At 40.8% G+C, this 19,212-nt stretch overlaps 2 protein-coding genes across 2 annotated transcripts in view; both read right to left on the reverse strand.

The window, feature by feature from the left end:
- Positions 1–19,212, reverse strand: part of LOC309568335 (uncharacterized protein) — a 136,557-nt gene that overhangs the window by 23,223 nt on the left and 94,122 nt on the right. The window lies entirely within an intron of this gene.
- Positions 17,545–19,172, reverse strand: LOC309568172 (chemerin-like receptor 1). The gene has a single exon (XM_082273808.1). It carries the CDS (start codon positions 19,138–19,140, stop codon positions 18,052–18,054), a length of 1,089 nt encoding a protein of 362 aa, XP_082129934.1. The 5' UTR covers positions 19,141–19,172; the 3' UTR covers positions 17,545–18,051.

The raw sequence follows: 19,212 nt of genomic DNA on the forward strand, positions 1-19,212 counted from the left end.
ATTTTTTTTTTTACCAAACATAGGTAGCATAAAACAAATTGGCCGAAAATGTTAAAAAATTTTGATTTTTACATTTTTTTTGGGGGAATTTCATATAAAAAAATGTGAAAAATATTGTTATTTTTGCAAAATTGACGCTCTTTTTTTGTTTATAGCGCGTGATCAAAAAATCGCACAGGTGATCATTTACCACCAAAAGAAAGCTCTATTTGTGGGAAAAAAAGGACGCCAAATTTGTTTAGGTACAGCATCGCACGACCGCGCAATTGTCCGTTAAAGTCACGCAGTGCCGAATCACAAAATACCCCCTGGTCGGAATGGGGGTAAAATCTTCCGGGGCTTAAGTGGTTAAAGGACACTTTGGCACTTTAATATATTTATATTTATACCACCTATTATTGAGATTTTATTGTGGATTTAAGAGCACAACTATGTATTTATACATCATTTATTATTGAGAATTTATTGTGAATTTTAGAGTAATATTATTTATTTATTTATCAATTTCTTTGATGTACACATGTATGATTTATATATGTACTAGAGTTATGACATACACCATATGAATTATTGAAGCACTTAGGCACTTTATATATTAGATTTACACGATTTATTTATTTATTTAATTTAGATTTACTCAGTATTAAATTAACACAGAAGCACCTTTGAAGCGCGGTACTCCCCCCCTGCTATAATCACACATAAAGTTCATGAAGTCCGTGGTGCAATAGTGCTGATACGAAATAGTGCAAATTGTGCAGTAAACAAAGTCTTTTCATGCGACTGTAAAAAGTGCCGGTGCATACATATATGCAACAGTGATGTGACCCTCCGCTTCGGTGTAGGATGGTAAGAATTCCCACTTACCAGATCTGGTGGATTCCAGGTGGCGTACACCAGCAGGAATCGGTAAAGGCTTGGTCACAATGATTCCGGTTTCCTGGTGGAGGATGGGGGTCCGCAATATGCGCCTGTTTGTACTCAGTATATAAAAGGAAGAAGACTCCTCATAGTGTAGACGGTAAAAATCCTCTTTATTTAAAAAAACATCACACCAATCACACGAAAATAATATAAATATTCGCTAAATAAGAAAAAGCTGGTGCGCCTTTAGCAGACTTGTAAGCCTCGCGGCTATCTCTCGAGTCCACTCGTGTGAACTCCATACCCGGAAGTGGGTAAAACGGCGTGCAGTTCAAAGTAAGGGCCCAGATCGAGGCAGCATGCGTTGCAACTTGACGCGTTTCGTCATAGAAATGACGTCATCGGAAGTTGTGCGTACGCTGCGTCGGTCACATTATATAAGGGAAGTGAGGGCCGAGACCGCCCTCCTGAGATCCGCCCCCATTTAACACATATCATTGCCGGATACACCTTACGGTGTCCTCTATCCATGAAAGGGCAATACTGTAACGCTCCTGCGTTTTATGTATAATGTGGATTTACAGCTGCAGAAATATTCCACTTCAGTAGTCATGTAGAGAAACGCTGAGACACCAATCCCAACTCCCAAGACTCATCATGTGTGGATAGTCTCAATTCAGCAAGTAGATACACACACTCAATAAGATGTTCCTAGAGTGACTTATGTATATAGTAATATAGTGATGATAGGCTGAAGAGACAGTTTGGGTAGAGATGGTAGATGACAGACACTTGAAAGGAATGTTCGTGAAAGTAAGATAGTAGCAGATGGGATGCAGATAGGTTAACAATCATGTATGGTAGCAGATGATAGAGTAGCAGGTGAACATACAGAATAGACCAACCCAGTGCAAGAGCAGATGGTAATAGGCTCAAGAGCTAGCAATCTTAGTTAATGCAGATGTAGTAATAGTCCTTAGTAAGCAGAGCTAGATAGTGTAAGCTTTAGTATGAGGGTTATAGAGGTTTCCCCTGTGGGGTACTTATCACTAGTAGCAATGTAGTAGAGGAGAGGTTCGGCAAGAGCGGATGATCCGGTAGCGGGATACAGGGATCAGCAGCGTGGTTCCGATAGCGAGGTATGCTTGCAAGCATGAGAGCTTCAAGGCAGATTATGCGGCGTTGAACGAACATGTGAGTGAGACCGCCGGAGGTTGAAATAGCCGCTCCAGCGGCGCTCAGTGATGACAGCATCGGTCTTAAAGGTGTATGCGCACCTTACCAAAAGAGAATGGTGGGGCGCATACACTTAGGAAAAGTGGAATTAGGGTACCAAAGGTACCAGAACATTACAAATACATTTGCCGACATTTACCCAAATGATTTTTATTAAGAAATGTTTATAAATTATATAATTTTTTTTAAAAAGGGGGATACCTTATACATTATATCTTATATTATATAAGACAGCCCAAAACTTAATAGGTTTTTTACATTAAGATATATGGTAAAGTGCATCTGTCCCTATATGTGCATAACCTCTTTTTGTCCAGAAGATGGCAATATTATTGTTGATATATATTATTCTCTGAGGGAAATAGCAAAGTTTGTTAAAAAATTCTATTATATTATAAGAGGCAAGAGACAAGTTTGCTATGTGACATGAAATGGAGTAAAATAATAGTATTTTCTGACTTATTTCTCACTAGAGGGCTGTGCAATAATATTAAGCAAGCATAAAAAAATTACTGTAGTAAACACTGCTTTTAATTAAATAAATATGTTATATTTATGTTGAGGAATATAATAAAATTAACAACCATTATAATTTTCAATAAAGGAATTTATATTATAAAGAATTAATGTTATTAAAAAATGTGTGAGGATGCAGTCATCGCAAGATGTATCCGTTCACATTGAAATAATTAAAATAGAATAATTCATAGCAATAGCCAGATATATATATACTAAAAAATTTTAAAAAATTAAAAATTTGTTATAAAACAATCGAGATCTAAGTCTTTATTCATACCCTGTGGCTGTAGTGTCCCTAATTCATAAATCCAATATGTTTCATTCTTGGATACAGCTGTACGCATGTCTTTTCCACGCCAGTGGACATCGATCTTGTCGATGCCACTGAATGTTAATAATGTGGGGTCTCTATTGTGATAAAATCTAAAATGTAATGAGACACTGTGCTTTTTGAAGAATTTCTTTATATTATTAAGGTGTTCACCTATTCTTACCGTCAGCTTGCGCGTAGTACGGCCTACATATTGTAGGCCGCATGGGCAGGATAACAGGTAAGTGACATGTGTGCTGGAGCACGTAATCAACTTTTTTATACTGTATTCTTTAAAAGTGGTATTGGATTTGAATTTTTGTAATTTTCTGGTCCTATTTCTTACTGTGCGGCAAGATTTGCATTTGCCGCAAGAATAGAAACCATGATGATCTAAGAAAGAAGGAAACATAGTTTTTGGGGGGTCTGGAATATTGTGTACCAATCTATCCCTGAGATTGGGGACTCTTCGGTAAACAAATTTTGGTTTAGGGGGTAATATTTTACTTAACGTCATACCCCTTAGAAGAATGGGCCAATGTAGCCTTAGAATTTGTTCCAATTCTTTGTAGTTCCTATGATATTGTGTAAGGAAAGCGACATCGGAATAGGCATTGATTTTTTTCTTTGTCTTTCAAAAAAGTTATCCTATTTATAGTGCCAATTTGATTTTTGAGGTTTATCAATTGTTTATGATCATATCCTTTGTCTTTAAATCTACTGTATTTATTAATAAATCTGCTTGTAGTTTGTAGTCATTGTCATCCCTACAATTCCGCCGCATCCTCATCAGCTGTCCCTTGGGGATCCCATTGATCCACCTAGGGTGGTGACAGCTGTGGGTGGGGATATATATTGGAGGAGGTGACAAGGAGCTAAATAGCAGAAGGTCTTGGGAGGAATGGAGAGAACGATTTGGTTGGTATTTTGAGACTAGGTAGCTTTGTAAGTTGTTGTTAGTATTTCCAGAGAACCAGGGACCAGAGAGAGAGAGGAGGATCAGCAAACCAGAGCTGAGGGACCAGAGCAGGAGAAACTAGCAATGTCACACATGGTGCGCAGCTTAGGAGGAGGTGAGGGTGAACCAGAGAGAGGATGATCAGCAAAACAGAGGATCAGCAGAGCTGGGAGTACTACTGGGAAGGGGATCTGCTGAACAAGGATACTAATAAGTTGGGGATCTGCTGAATGAGGGTACAAATGAGCTGGGGATCTGCTGAGTGGGGCTACAAATGAGCTGGGGTTCTACTCCAGGAGGAGGATCCGTGTGACAATAGTGAATGTTCATTCGCTATTGTCACACAACTGGGTGGGCTCAGGGCACAGTGCTCTACGCCCCGAGCCCACCCCTTTTTGAAGTCTATTAGAGCCTCTGACTCTAATCACGTGCTTCAAAAAAAAAAAAAAAACCCATTGGAATCCATGTGCCCGGTGCCCTGCATGTAGATTAGGGGGCCGGACGCATGGATATGGGGGGCGGCGTCCCTGTGCCCCCAATGGACGGGCCGCCACTGGTGGGTGTATCTCGACTTCATTGTTGCGATCTTGCCCGAGCCTGGATCGGCTCTATGGGGTCACTGGAGTGCAGAACGACCTGGGTCCACAAGAGAAGTACAGCCAAACGAGCTTTGGCTATACTGCTTTAAACAAATTCTGCTGTTTCTTTCAGAACTTGGCTTGGTAGGCCCCCTACCCAAGTTGTTGAGACTCATATAGATGGATATTGAATGGTATGGAGAAAAACATTTTTTTTTTTTAATCTTCTTGATCAATGCACACCCTGTGTTATCGGAGTCCCTGCACATAGAACATGAAACCCCTTCCTGAATACTGAGAATCTCTATCTATATACCTACAGATCAGATAGCCATACACTCCTATTTACAGGGAGATCAGATAAAGATGAGGTTCTCCTGTAAATCATACTCTGTTCTTGTGGGAAGTTTTTGTGTCTGTTTGAAAAAAATGTAACATATTAGAATAACAATCTATTTCACCCTTAGGCCTGGTTCAAATCTCGGTGTTTTTGGGCGCTCTAAGGCTCAGCTCTCGGCTCCCCTGTACACCTGGATAGGAGGGGCGGCGGGGGCAGCATGTAGAGAAATCACTGTCCTCCGTTTTCCTCCTGTAGCTGCAGGAAGAAAATGGAGGAGATTGGTTCCTCTGTATGCTGCCCCCGCCACTCCTCCTATCTAGCTCAATTGTGTTCTGCTGTCTCTGGGCCCCTGTGTGCTCTCCTGGTCCCCCCCCCCCCAACTGTGCTCCCTCCCCTCTCCTGCCGGCTGCTGCAGGGGATGTGTCACAATAGAGAACCAGGAAGGGGTCGGTAAATATGTAATTTACCAGCTCCTTCCTTTTCTGAATGGACAGAGTCATAGTCAGTGACATTGTAAAAAAAATAAATAAATAAATAAAAAATAATACAATTAAAATGCAAAAAAATAAAAACTACTGACACCAGTGGGTGAACTTCCAGGATCGCAAAGGTCCCACTTGCGATCCAAACCCCTGGCATTCCACCACCGTGGGGAGGCCCCAAGATGGCAGGAAGGGGGCCCACTGCAGAACTTTTGAAAGGGTCACACTGCGGGACCGTAGTAAAGGGCCCCGCAACGAGAGTAAAGGGCCCCAGGATCAGTGGGAAGAGCCCCAGGCTTGAAGGGAAGGGCCCCGACCAGGGGTCCGGGGGGCCCTTCATGGTTTCTTGCACTGGGGCCCTGAAGGTTCTAGTTACGCCTCTGTTTCTCTATAAAACGTTCTTTACTATTTGAATAAAGCCGAGCATTCTGAGACATCGTACCTGCCGCCCCTGTGTCTCATTGAGTGCTCCCAGATATCTGAAGGAACTTTGATACCTAGGGCCATGCGATTCTGAATTATTGCCAACAATGCACACTGGATGTTTTTAACATGGTTGTTTGAGGCCTCTGGTGTTTTTTTTTTTTTCCCTGCCTCTAAAAAGGCAGTGCCTTGGAAAAGTATTCATACCCCTTGACATTTTTCATATTTTGTTATGTTACAACCAAAAACGTTAATGTATTTTATTGGGATTTTATGTGATAGACCAACACAAAGTGGCACATAATTGTGAAGTGGAAGGAAAATGATAAATGATTTTCAAAATTTTTCACAAATAAATATGTGAAAAGTGTGGCGTGCATTTGTATTCACCCCCCCCCCCCCTCCTTCCCCTCCCCCCAATACTTTGTAGAACCTCCTTTCCCTGCAATTACAGCTGCAAGTCTTTTTGGGGATGTCTCTATCAGCTTTGCACATCTAGAGAGGGACATTACTGCCCATTCTTTTTTGCAAAATATCTCAAGCTCTGTCAGATTGGATGGAGAGCATCTGTGAACAGCAATTTTCAAGTCTTGACACAGATTCTCAATTGGATTTAGGTCTGGACTGTGACTGGGCCATTCTAACACACAAATATGCTTTGGAAAAGATAAATCCCAAACTGATTGGAATTTAATAGCGCTTGCTAGTAGGGACTATGAACAGGCAATTAATATAAAACTAAATGTCACCAAATAAATTATCATTAAAATCAAGTAAAATGCATAAATAGTATCAATAAAATTGATTAATATAGGATAGTATACCCAATAAATATCATATAAATATAGTCAAATAGGTGTCATAAAGTGCAAAAAAAGTGCAAAAATTTAATTATATATATAGTCCAGTAAAAGTTCATAAGGGACTTGGTGAAAGTTAAATACACTGCTGTGCAAAGGAAAGTGCAGGTGCTCAGTGCTGGATCCTCCTATGGTCCAATAGCCAAACGAGTGATTCTAGGATAGGTAAGATGTAAGCTTACCAAATGTAGTGGGTCTGAGTTACCTTACGGCACAAAGACCAATACAGCTTGTTGGCCCTCCTGGCCTCAGATGCGGTACCTGCTGGGCTTGTCCCTCACCGACCGAGATCCTATCCTAGACAGGCGATGTCCTCAAGATCCGGGTAGGGAAAAATAAATGGCTCCAGATGGTGAAGTACCATTTCAAAAGGGTTTATTTCCAAAAATAGAGATCAGATAACACATAATAAAGCCGCGCCCGCTAGCATGAAGTCTGTAGCGTGGAGAGCGGTATCCCCCCAATTGGACCATAGGAGGATCCAGCACTGAGCACCTGCACTTTTCTTTGCACAGCAGTGTATTTAACTTTCACCAAGTCACTTATGAACTTTTACTGGACTATATATATAATTTAATTTTTGCACTTTTTTGCACTTTATGACACCTATTTGACTATATTTATATGATATTTATTGGGTATACTATCCTATATTAATCAATTTTATTGATACTATTTATGCATTTTACTTGATTTTAATGATAATTTATTTGGTGACATTTAGTTTTATATTAATTGCCTGTTCATAGTCCCTACTAGCAAGCGCTATTAAATTCCAATCAGTTTGGGATTTATCTTTTCCAATCAATCCTACACACACTATAGCAGCTGCTATCCCTTAGTTTTTAAAAATCCACCCCACCCCCTAGCCTTCCTAGGTGCGGAGAATATACTCTATTGAGTATATATATATATTTAACAAATATGCTTTGATGTAAACCATTCCATTGTAGCTCTGGCTGTATGTTTCGGGTCGTTGTCCTGCTGGAAGGTGAACCTCCGCCCCAGTCTCAAGTCTTTTTCAGACTCTAACAGGTTTTCTTCTAAGATTGCCCTGTATTTGGCTCCATCCATCTCCCCATCAACTCTGACCAGCTTCCCTGTCCCCGCTGAAGAAAAGCATCCCCACAACATGATGCTGCCACCATCATGTTTCACAGTAGGGATGGTGTGTTCAGGGTGATGTGCCGTGTTAGTTTTGCACCACACATAGCATTTTGCTTTTTAGGCCAAAAAGTAAAATTTTGGTCTCATCTGACCAGAGCCCCTTCTTCCACTTGTTTGCTGTGTCCCCCACATGGCTTCTCACAAACTGCAAACAGGACTTCTTATGTCTTTCTTTCAACAGTGGCTTTCTTCTTGCCACTCTTCCATAAAGGCCAGATTTGTGGAGTGCCGACTAATAGTTGTCCTGTAGAAAGATTTGTGTAGAAGCTGATTGGCTACCATGCACAGCTGTATGCACCAGATTTTGCACTCTCCAGTATTAGTAAATTAAATATGTGTCCATGTACATATAGATGTTTAGAAGAGTTTAGAGGAAGAACCCCACGATGCGTTTCAACAGAAAAAAGATTGACGTGTGTAAACGCATCCATGCTGGGCACACTTAGCGCTTGAGTAATAATTAATTTCAATGGCCAGAATAAATTATTTTCCTGGCCAATTAAACGAATTAACGCCCAATCGCTTGACACGCCTAGACGCGCTACGCGCATGCAAGTATCAAGTGCTTTTTTCTGCCAAAATGCTGCTGCCAGGAGAAAAGGCGTCCAGGAGAGTTAAAAAATGTCCAGTGTGCACAAGGCCTTCAAACCCACCAAACTGCTTTAACCACTGAAGGCCCGGGCCTATTTCTGACACTTGTTGTTTACAAGGAAAAATCATTTTTTTTTGCTAGAAAACTACTTAGAACCCCCAAACATTATATATATATATATATTTTTTTAGCAGAGACCCTAGGAAATAAAATGGGGATCGTTGCAATATTTTTCTCACACCGTATTTGCGCAGTGGCCTTCCAAACACAAGAACAAAAATGTAATATATTGAGGCTTCCTAGGCCTAAGCCTTCATGCACACAGGATATTTGCCCATCCATCCTGGCAGTAGAGTTCAGGCAGAAAAAAAGGCTGATGCTTATAAGTGCATGTAAACGCATCTAGACGGTTTAGGTCTGGGGTGTCAAACCCAATTTCATTGCGACTGCCTTCAGCATTATGGTTGCCCTCAAAGGGCTGGTTGTATCTGTCAGACTATATAAATGTAACTATAATTTATCATATTAAATAATTGCCTCTGCATTTGATGTTTACTGGTTTTAGTAAAAACTTAAGATTTAAAGAGGAAGTAAACTGTTGCTTTTTCCTTTTTTTTCTGACCTGCAAAGTAAAGGCGTAATCGCATACGAGCACATTATGTAAAACTCACCTGCAAACGAAGCCCTCGTTGTCACCTCTGGAGGCCGCATCCGTCTTCACCCGTCCTCCTTCCGGGATCCCCGGACTCAGGCTGTGCAACTGGCCAGAGCCACGTGACATTGCTCCTGCGCATGCGCCTGGGAGTCGTCGGTCACCGCACAGGACTCTGAAGAAGTGGCAGGGATGTCCATTCCTTCAGAACGCATCCACCGATAACATCATCAGCTGCATATACAGTAAATATCTCCTAAACAGTGCACGTTTAGGAGATATTTACACGACCTATAGCTAAGGTAATTATAGGCTTACCTATAGGTATAAACAGTCAATGGGAGTTTATTTCCTAGGCAGCCCGAGCAGAAGTGGGATTGGATACCTGTCAAAACTAGGTACTCACCCCCCCCCCCCCAAAAAAAAATGACATGCCAAATGTGGCTTGTCGTGGAAGACGTGTGAACATCATCAAGTTTATCTGGTTGTCCAATAAACTATCATTAATATTATTATTATAATCATTATTGTTAACATTAACAATAATTCAATACTATTATCAGTCAAATATACTATTAATTATTATCACTTGACGAATATCCAAGTCATTTTTTAGATATTATTAGATAAAATATTTTATGCTAGATAGAATGGGGAAGGGTTAAAACTAGTGATCGACCAATATAGTTTTTTTGCCGATACCGATATTTTGGTCATCTGATATCGGTATCGGCCGATATTAGCCAATATTTTCGGACATTAAAAAAAAATGTTTTATATATATATATATATATATATATATATATATATATATATATATATATATATATATACATACAGTGGGTACAGAAAGTATTCAGACCCCCTTAAATTTTTCACTCTTTGTTATATTGCAGCCATTTGCTAAAATCATTTAAGTTCATTCTTCTTCCTCATGAATGTACACATAGCACCCCATACTGACAGAAAAACACAGATCATCCTTGAGATGGTTCTACACCTTCATTTGAGTCCAGCTGTGTTTGATTATACTGATTGGACTTGATTAGGAAAGCCACACACCTGTCTATATAAGACCTTCCAGATCACAGTGCATGTCAGAGCAAATGAGAATCATGAGGTCAAAGGAACTGCCTGAAGAGCTCAGAGACAGAATTGTGGCAAAGCACAGATCTGGCCAAGGTTACAAAAAGATTTCTGCTGCACTTAAGGTTCCTAAGAGCACAGTGGCCTCCATAATCCTCAAATGGAAGACGTTTGGGACGACCAGAACCCTTCCTAGAGCTGGCCGTCCGGCCAAACTGAGCTATCGGGGGAGAAGAGCCTTGGTGAAAGAGGTAGAGAAGAACCCAAAGATCACTGTGGCTGAGCTCCAGAGATGCAGTCAGGAGATGGGAGAAAGTTGTAGAAAGTCAACCATCACTGCAGCCCTCCACCAGTCGGGGCTTTATGGCAGAGTGGCCCGACAGAAGCCTCTCCTCAGTGTAAGACACATGAAAGCCCGCATGGAGTTTGCTAAAAAACACCTGAAGGACTCCGAGATGGTGAGAAATAAGATTCTCTGGTCTGATGAGACCAAAATAGAACTTTTTGGCCTTAATTCTAAGCGGTATGTGTGGAGAAAACCAGGCACTGCTCATCACCTGTCCAATACAGTCCCAACAGTGAAGCATGGTGGTGGCAGCATCATGCTCTGGGGGTGTTTTTCAGCTGCAGGGACAGGACGACTGGTTGCAATCGAGGGAAAGATGAATGCGGCCAAGTACAGGGATATCCTGGACAAAAACCTTCTCCAGAGTGCTCTGGACCTCAGACTGGGCCGAAGGTTTACCTTCCAACAAGACAATGACCCTAAGCACACAGCTAAAATAACGAAGGAGTGGCTTCACAACAACTCCGTGACTGTTCTTGAATGGCCCAGCCAGAGCCCTGACTTAAACCCAATTGAGCATCTCTGGAGAGACCTAAAAATGGCTGTCCACCAACGTTTACCATCCAACCTGACAGAACTGGAGAGGATCTGCAAGGAGGAATGGCAGAGGATCCCCAAATCCAGGTGTGAAAGACTTGTTGCATCTTTCCCAAAAAGACTCCTGGCTGTATTAGATCAAAAGGGGGCTTCTACTAAATACTGAGCAAAGGGTCTGAATACTTAGGACCATGTGATATTTCAGTTTTTCTTTTTTAATAAATCTGCAACAATGTCAACAATTCTGTGTTTTTCTGTCAGTATGGGGTGCTATGTGTACATTCATGAGGAAGAAGAATGAACTTAAATGATTTTAGCAAATGGCTGCAATATAACAAAGAGTGAAAAATTTAAGGGGGTCTGAATACTTTCCGTACCCACTGTAAATATTTTTTTTTTTTTACAGGTACTCTGGTAGAGGGATCTGGGGGCTAAAAGACACCAAACCCCTCCTCTGCCCTTAAAAGCATTCAAAACGCCAAGTTTGGCTGTTTTGAATGCTCGCATTTTTTTTAATTTGCCGCCGAGTACCCCGAAGTGATGTCATGACATCACTTCCGGGTTTTTACATGGAGACCCGATCAGAGCCGAATGCGGGTATTGATCGGGTCTTCTGTTCAGCGACCGTGCAGGTAAGATGCCCGGGTCTCCCGGTGGAACTGGAGACCCGGGCGAGCCGCGGAAGTCAGCGGGAGGGGGGAGACGTCCCCTCCTGCTCCTTGTAATGACAGCCAAGTGGCTTCTAAGCTGCAACGGTTGTCATTACAAGACAGCCGACCGCCGGCTATGGATGCTGGAACTGGGGTGATGCCTCTAGCTGCAGGCATCACTCCGGTACAAGCACTCTCCCTAAATATCTGCAATATCGGTAACCTCAGGAGCCGATTCCGATATATCGGGGAAAGCGCATCTCGCCCCTCCCTAGTTAAAACCAATGGCATTTTTTGTTTGGTATATATATATATTTATATATATATACTGTATATATATAAATGAAAACAAATTATACTGCGCTTAATCTAAAGAGATGATAAAATTACAGTATCAGCTGCTAGCATAAGGAAGTTGTTGTACCTCAACCTAAAAAAATGAAAAAAATGTATGCAGCGCTTGATATGGTAATCACAATATCCGTCAGTATTTGAGGTAATGATATGCACAATACATCAAAAAAACTGTAAAACAATAAGAAAAGTCCATGGGAAAAGGAGTCCTATCAGAAGTCCAAGACCCAGGTGATGAATTAGAAGATGTGAAGCACCAATAAGTATGGCCTCTTACCAAAAACATATAATCCCCATTACAGGGATTTCAATGCCCCTCAGACAGGGACTCCTCACGCACCACAGTAGATGGACAAATGCGAAATCTCCTCCAACAGGAAATGCCTCTGCATGCTCACAACCGATCCTCTCATGGGAATGATATTAGACCCAATAGCAAATAAAAGAAGAAATACTCCTCATGGTGCAGTATATTTAAACACAAACACTTTAATGATTGAAGAGCCAATGTAACACTCACATTAGATCGATGTAAATAAGCATCATTGGTCAATGTCCTGTGGGGAACTCATAAATGGACGGTGTGGTAGCTGTAGCCGTGTAGGTGTTCGCAAAGCGGACGTTGCTCGTCCCCTACCGGTTTCGTCAGATCCTGACGTCATCAGGGGGCGTGGTTTGGCGCCGCCGATCACCCACATTAAATGGCCCAAGAGTAGCGGAAGGGGAGGAGCGGCATGCATTCCAGCCGACTCCACCCACCCGCAAACGCTAACCACACATTAGTATAGATAGAGGAAGTGTCTAGCATATCACCCCAGAAACTTTATCCGAGATCAATCGGAAAGCCACCATCAAGGGACCAATCCGAAGGGATCACTACGCTTCCTCTAGCCAATCCATACCTCGATGCACAAAGGCGGCCACATCCAATGGAAAAAGAGAGAGATAGAAACCCAAAGGACGTAAATGCCGATGTGCAGCGTCATAAGTGAGACCTACTTAAAAAAAGAAAATAGTACAAACAAAAAGGAATTCTCCTCACTATAAGCACAAGAACCAGGGAAAAAATCAATCATGCTCAAGTGCCAGTGGTGCCACCTGCTGGTACATAATCAAATGTGCAGGGGTAAATAAAATTGAAAAAACACAGTTGACAATGCTTCCACACTATCCACTAGATACCCCACAGGAGCAATACAATTAAAACTCACAAGTATGTGTGTATATATACCCCTATACACAAGTTCAGATGTTATGCCTGCCTCCAAAGACCCCAAAAAAATGCCTGCAACAACACACCTGGGCGTTTTTTTTTTTTTGGCGCTAGCGTTTTTTTGGACATTTTTTTTGGCGCCTTTGGAGGCAGGCATAACATCTGAACTTCTGTATAGGGATATATATACACACATACTTATATGTATTTATACACTTACACATATATAGGTGTGATAGGAGCGGAGCCATTTGCCTGTTAATTATTTAATTAGCGCAAGCATAGTGTTCTGCTACTTTCACACCTATATATGTGTAGGTGTGTATATATACCCCTATACAGAAGTTCAGATGTCATGCCTGCCTCCAAAGACCCCAAAAAAATGCCCAAAAAAAAAAAGCCTGCAATAACACACCTGGGCGTTTTTTTTTTGGCGCATGCGTTTTTTTTGGACATTTTTTGGGGGTCTTTGGAGGCAGGCAAATCATCTGAACTTGTGTATAGGGGTATATATATACACACATACTTATATGTATTTATACACTTACACATATATAGGTGTGATAGGAGAGGAGCCATATGCCTGTTAATTATTTCATTAGCGCAAGCATAGGGTTCTGCTACTTTCACACCTATATACTGTATGTGTATATATACATACATGTGTGTGTGTGTATATACCCCTACACACAAGTTCAGATGTCATGCCTGACTCCAAACATTTCCTCAAAAAAGTCCTAGAAACGCCTGCAGCAAAAAGCCGGGTGACAGGGGCGAAGCCATATCGATGTTCTATAAGTGTTCTAAGAGAAACGATCTTTTCTCTATAGCGGTCACCCTGACATGGAAGGGTTTGATCACCCTGCCATAGCAGTCAGAGTCAGTTCACCCTACACTACACTACGGTCACCCTGGCACTTAACACTTTCCCTACAGAAACTAGATTTTTGATTCTAACTAAAGTGGAAAATAGCACCCTAACTACACTAGATATCCCTTTCCTCACACTAATAATTGCTAAATTACACTTTTGAAGCAGAGGTAACAGAACTGATTCCACTCTCTTCCATGTCCCTGTATTACAATGCTAGGAATTTGGCAGGGCTATCTTATATACCGGGGGGGGTGTATTCACTAATGATTGGCCTCTGGACCCCCTAGTCACTCCAATCACATTCCTAGCATTCTCCTGCTCCCTCAATTGGCTTTTACTGATGGTTCTGGTCCAATCACGGGCTTTTAAAGCCCATTTCCTGTCGGTTCTGGTTGCCGAATTCCGAACTTTTTCAGAAAAAAGTTCGGAATTCGGCCGAACCTCGAACAGCCAATGTTCGGGTCGAACCGATGGTCGACCCGAACCGTTCGATCATCCCTAGTCTTGATCCACTAAGTTTATTCAAGTCCAAAGTCAGCACAGCCCTCTAGCAGGAAATTCTAGAGCACTTCATGCTTCCCCTGGCTGACCAGCTTTATGGAGATTCGGATTTCATTTTCCAGCAGGACTTGGCAACGCCCACACTACCAAAACTACCAATACCTGGTTTAATGATCATGGTATCACTGTGCTTGATTAGCCAGCAAACTCGCCTGACCTAAACCCCATAGAGAATCTGTGAGGTATTGTCAAGAGGAAGATGAGAGACACCAGACCCAACAATGCAGATGAGATGAAAGCTGCTATCAAAGCAACCTAGGCTTCCATAACACCTCAGCAGTGCCACAGGCTGATCGCCTCCATGCCACGCCGCATTGATGTAGTAATTCATGCAAAAGGAGCCCTGACCAAGTTTTGAGTGCATACTATACTGTACATGGACATACTTTTCAGTAAGCCAACATTTCTGTATTAACCACTTGCCGACCGCCGCACGCCGATCTACGTCGGCGGTCAGCCCCTCACAGGCAAAGTGAGGTAGGGCTACGTCACTAGCTTGTGAGGGTCTAGGGAGCGAGCGCGCGCCGCCGGAGGCGCGCTCCCGCGTGTTCACGGATCCCCCCGCGCGTGTGACCGGCGGACCCGATGTCCGCCGGCCACTCTGTGATCGGCGGGGGAGAGGGAGAAAGTCAGGCAGCTTGTGTAAACAAGCTGCCTGTCATTCTCCCCTCTGTATGAGAGCTGATCATATGGATCTACTATGTAGATCCGTTGATCACTCTGCATACAGCTGAAGCCACAGCCAATCACAGTAAGAATCACGCCCCTAGGGACACACACAGCCCCTCCCTCTCAAATAAAGTTAACCCCTTCACTACCAGTGTATTTTTACAGTAACAGTGCATATATATAGCACTGATTACTGTAGAAATGTCACTGGTAACCCCAAAAGTGTCAAAAATGTCAGTCAAGGGTCCGATCTGTCCGCCGCAATGTCGCAGTACCGCAAAAAAAATCGCAGATCGCCGCCATTACGCGTTAAAAAAAAAAACAACAAAAATGACCAAAATCTTTCCCTTAGTCAGTAAACGCAATAACTTTTGCGCAAACCAATCAAAATACGCTTTTTGCGATTTTTTTTTTACCAAACATAGGTAGCATAAAACAAATTGGCCGAAAATGTTAAAAAATTTTGATTTTTGCATTTTTTTTGGGGGGAATTTCATATAAAAAAAAGGGAAAAATATTGCTATTTTTGCAAAATTGACGCTCTTTTTTTGTTTATAGCGCGTGATCAAAAAATCGCACAGGTGATCAAATACCGCCAAAAGAAAGCTCTGTTTGTGGGAAAAAAAGGACGCCAAATTCGTTTAGGTACAGCGTCGCACGACCGCGCAATTGTCCGTTAAAGTCACGCAGTGCCGAATCGCAAAATACCCCCTGGTCGTTTAGCAGCCAAATCCTCCGGGGCTTAAGTGGTTAACAAATTTATTTACTTATATTTATTTATTATTTTATTGGTTTTTTGAAATATTCTAATTTTCTGAGATTATTATTATTATTATTAGTAATAGTATAATCTAATAATAATAATAATATTAATAATAATAATAATAATAATAATAATTTTAAAAAGACACAACTCCAGCCAGATTTTTTAAAATTTAATTTTGGATAGTGTGGGGAAGGTAAAGTCTTACAATTTAAGGTCATATACAGAAATATAACATGACAGATAGTACACTCTTTCTTCAAACAATGATTACGGTAATAATAATAATAATAATATTAATAATAATAATGATAATGATAATAATAATACATCAATTATGCAATAGGGACAAAGGACTTTTCTTGTGTATGGTCAGGTGACAGGGACTCTTTAGAGGTCAATGAAACTTCCTACAGCTTTTCACTCCGATATAAGAATGAATGTCCATTTCTACCCAATCAGCCAATACAAGCATCAATTCAAAGAGTTATTTTATGCTCCCATATTTGCTGTAGCTTGTGATACATACCTATGTATGTATGTACATATATATATATATATATATATATATATATATATATATATATATATATATATATATATATATATATATATATATATTCATATATATATATATATATATATATATATATATATATATATATATATATATATATTATTTTTATTATTATTATACTATTACTACTAATGATAATAATATTATTTTATATAGATATGTATCACTAGCTACACCAAATATGGGAGCATAAAATAACTCTTTGAATTGATGCTTGTATTGGCTAATTGGGTAGAAATCGGCATTCATTCTTATATCAGAGTGAAAAGCTGTAGGAAGTTTCATTGACCTTTAAAGAGTCCCTGTCACCTGACCATACATTACAACAAAACCTTCCCATAAGAATATACGCGCATTGAACATATTTTATGCATTTTATTTACCTCTACTTGCGTAGAAGTCCAAAAGCCAAGATACTGCTGCTGGATGCCACTACTGTGAATGTGATATCAGCAGTCCCAGCAGACTCAAGTCACACTCTATACAGTATTCTCATTATCTCCTCTCCTGACTGCAGTATAAAAGGTTATGTGGGAGGAGAGGGGAGGGACAGAGGAGCTGGACCAGCACAGAGAGTAATTTGGCACTCCCAGAGGAGGAAGGGCCATGACATGCAAAGAAAAGATTATAAGCATTTTCAGAAGGAGGTCACCAATGGCATCCTCTGTATTTTTCTATAGGTTAGTTGCATATGGAATGCAATTTGTAGGATCTTTTTACAGTAATTCAAACTGAAAAGAAGGAACCTTAGTTTATTAAATATATCTGTAATAGCTTTATTTATTTGAAAGCTGAATTCCAGCTAGACATAAAAGACACAAATTAATGCGGTTCTGTATTTATTATTACGTCATTACTTTTTTTTTAACTCAAGCACCTAAACTTGACTTTGCTTCATCCGCTTGCAATCCATTGTACAGCAGAGCTCAGAGTGGAAATTGGAGATTCAACACAAGGAGCTGATCCGTGCGAATGTGCTAACAAGGAACATGCTGAAAGGTGGAGAGAGCAGAGAGACAGAGAGGCAAACTCAACAGTTTACTGCTTCTCTGTTCACTGTCCAGTCACAACCTTGGGTAGGGACAAGACCTCTACGTCTTCTCCCTTATAAGTAAGTTATGTCATCTGTTTATCTGGAATCAGCTTCTAACATCTTCTCTTGGAAATTGGCATGCATAAAAGTTTTTATTGATCCTTGTAACCTCAGTGATTTATTAACTGTTTTTAATTAGGGTGGTATGGTAGTAAATGGTAGTTCTGAAATTCCCAGATAGGATATGATGTTCTTCAGCAATTGGCAGTTTCAGTATTTGACAAATGTCATAAAATGCTCTGCTGCGATGATGAAGCCTTGGGAACAATATTATAGCATGAACATATCCTGAAAAACACATTAGGTGTCGATAAGGTCTTCATAGTATGTATTGTTCCATAAATGTTTCACACCAGCTGGGAATCTGATGTTGATTTGGTTTTGCTCTTCAAGTCCGTTTGGGCAGATTCCTCGGTGAAAGCTCTCTCAAATATTGACCGGAGGGAGCTCTGGAATTTCTGTTTAAAATCTCGACCTATAAAGACGTAGAGAATGGGGTTGATACAACTGTTTATGAAGGCCAAACTGGAGGTGATAGGTATTCCAACAAAAACTATGAAGTAAAGCTTCCCATTATATTCACCATAATTGGCAGACAACTCCAAAAAGGAGAAGACGTGGTAGGGAAACCAGCAGACAAGAAATGACAAGATAACAGCTATGACAACGTTGAAAGGCTTGCTCGATGTGGTCATGTGATTGTTTCGGATACGGAAAAGAATTACTGAATAGCATGAGATGATTATGATGAAAGGAATTAAAAAGCTGGCGATAAATCTAATGATTACTGTAGTCTTGTGCGTTGAATAGGCAACTTCCTCATCCTCATGAAAGTTGTTATAGCAAGAAAAATGGTTTTCTCCATCATCGTTGATATCTCGGAATATAAAATAAGGTAAACTGAAAAAGAATGCTAAGATCCATACTGCCAAGGCTACAAAAGAGGCCAACTTCGGAGTTCGGTGATTCTGACTCCAAACAGGAAACACAACTGAGATGAATCGATCAATGCTGATCACGGTGAGCAAGAAGATGCTGGCGTACAGATTGATGAATAGAATCGTGCTGTTCAGCTTGCACATGAATTTTCCAAACGGCCAGTGATAGTTAAGAGAGGCATGGGCAATGCTCAACGGTAGGAAAAACGTGAAGATAAAATCAGCTATGGCTAAATTAAGGAACCACACAACATTGACAGTCCGTTTCATTACAAAGGCAGTGAAATAGATGACCAAACCATTCCCGGTGGTCCCTAGTATGAAAGCCGAAGAATACACCACCAGGGAGAAAACACGAAGAGGGTATGCTATACGTTCCAGCCTTTCATCCTCTTCAGAATAATCATAAGGGGTAGATTCATGGAAAGCCCAGGGGATCGTGGTCTCTTCTTTAAGTGTAGCATTAGAGACTGGATTGTCCATTGTAAAATTCTCCATTTTCCCCAAGACAGATTAGAGGTTGAAAACGTCTGTAAAAAGAAATGTAGAAGCTCAAAATTCTGTTTTACT

The sequence above is a fragment of the Pelophylax lessonae genome (assembly GCF_965119305.1).
Source record: "Pelophylax lessonae genome assembly, chromosome: 12".
NCBI classification, from domain to species: domain Eukaryota; kingdom Metazoa; phylum Chordata; class Amphibia; order Anura; family Ranidae; genus Pelophylax; species Pelophylax lessonae.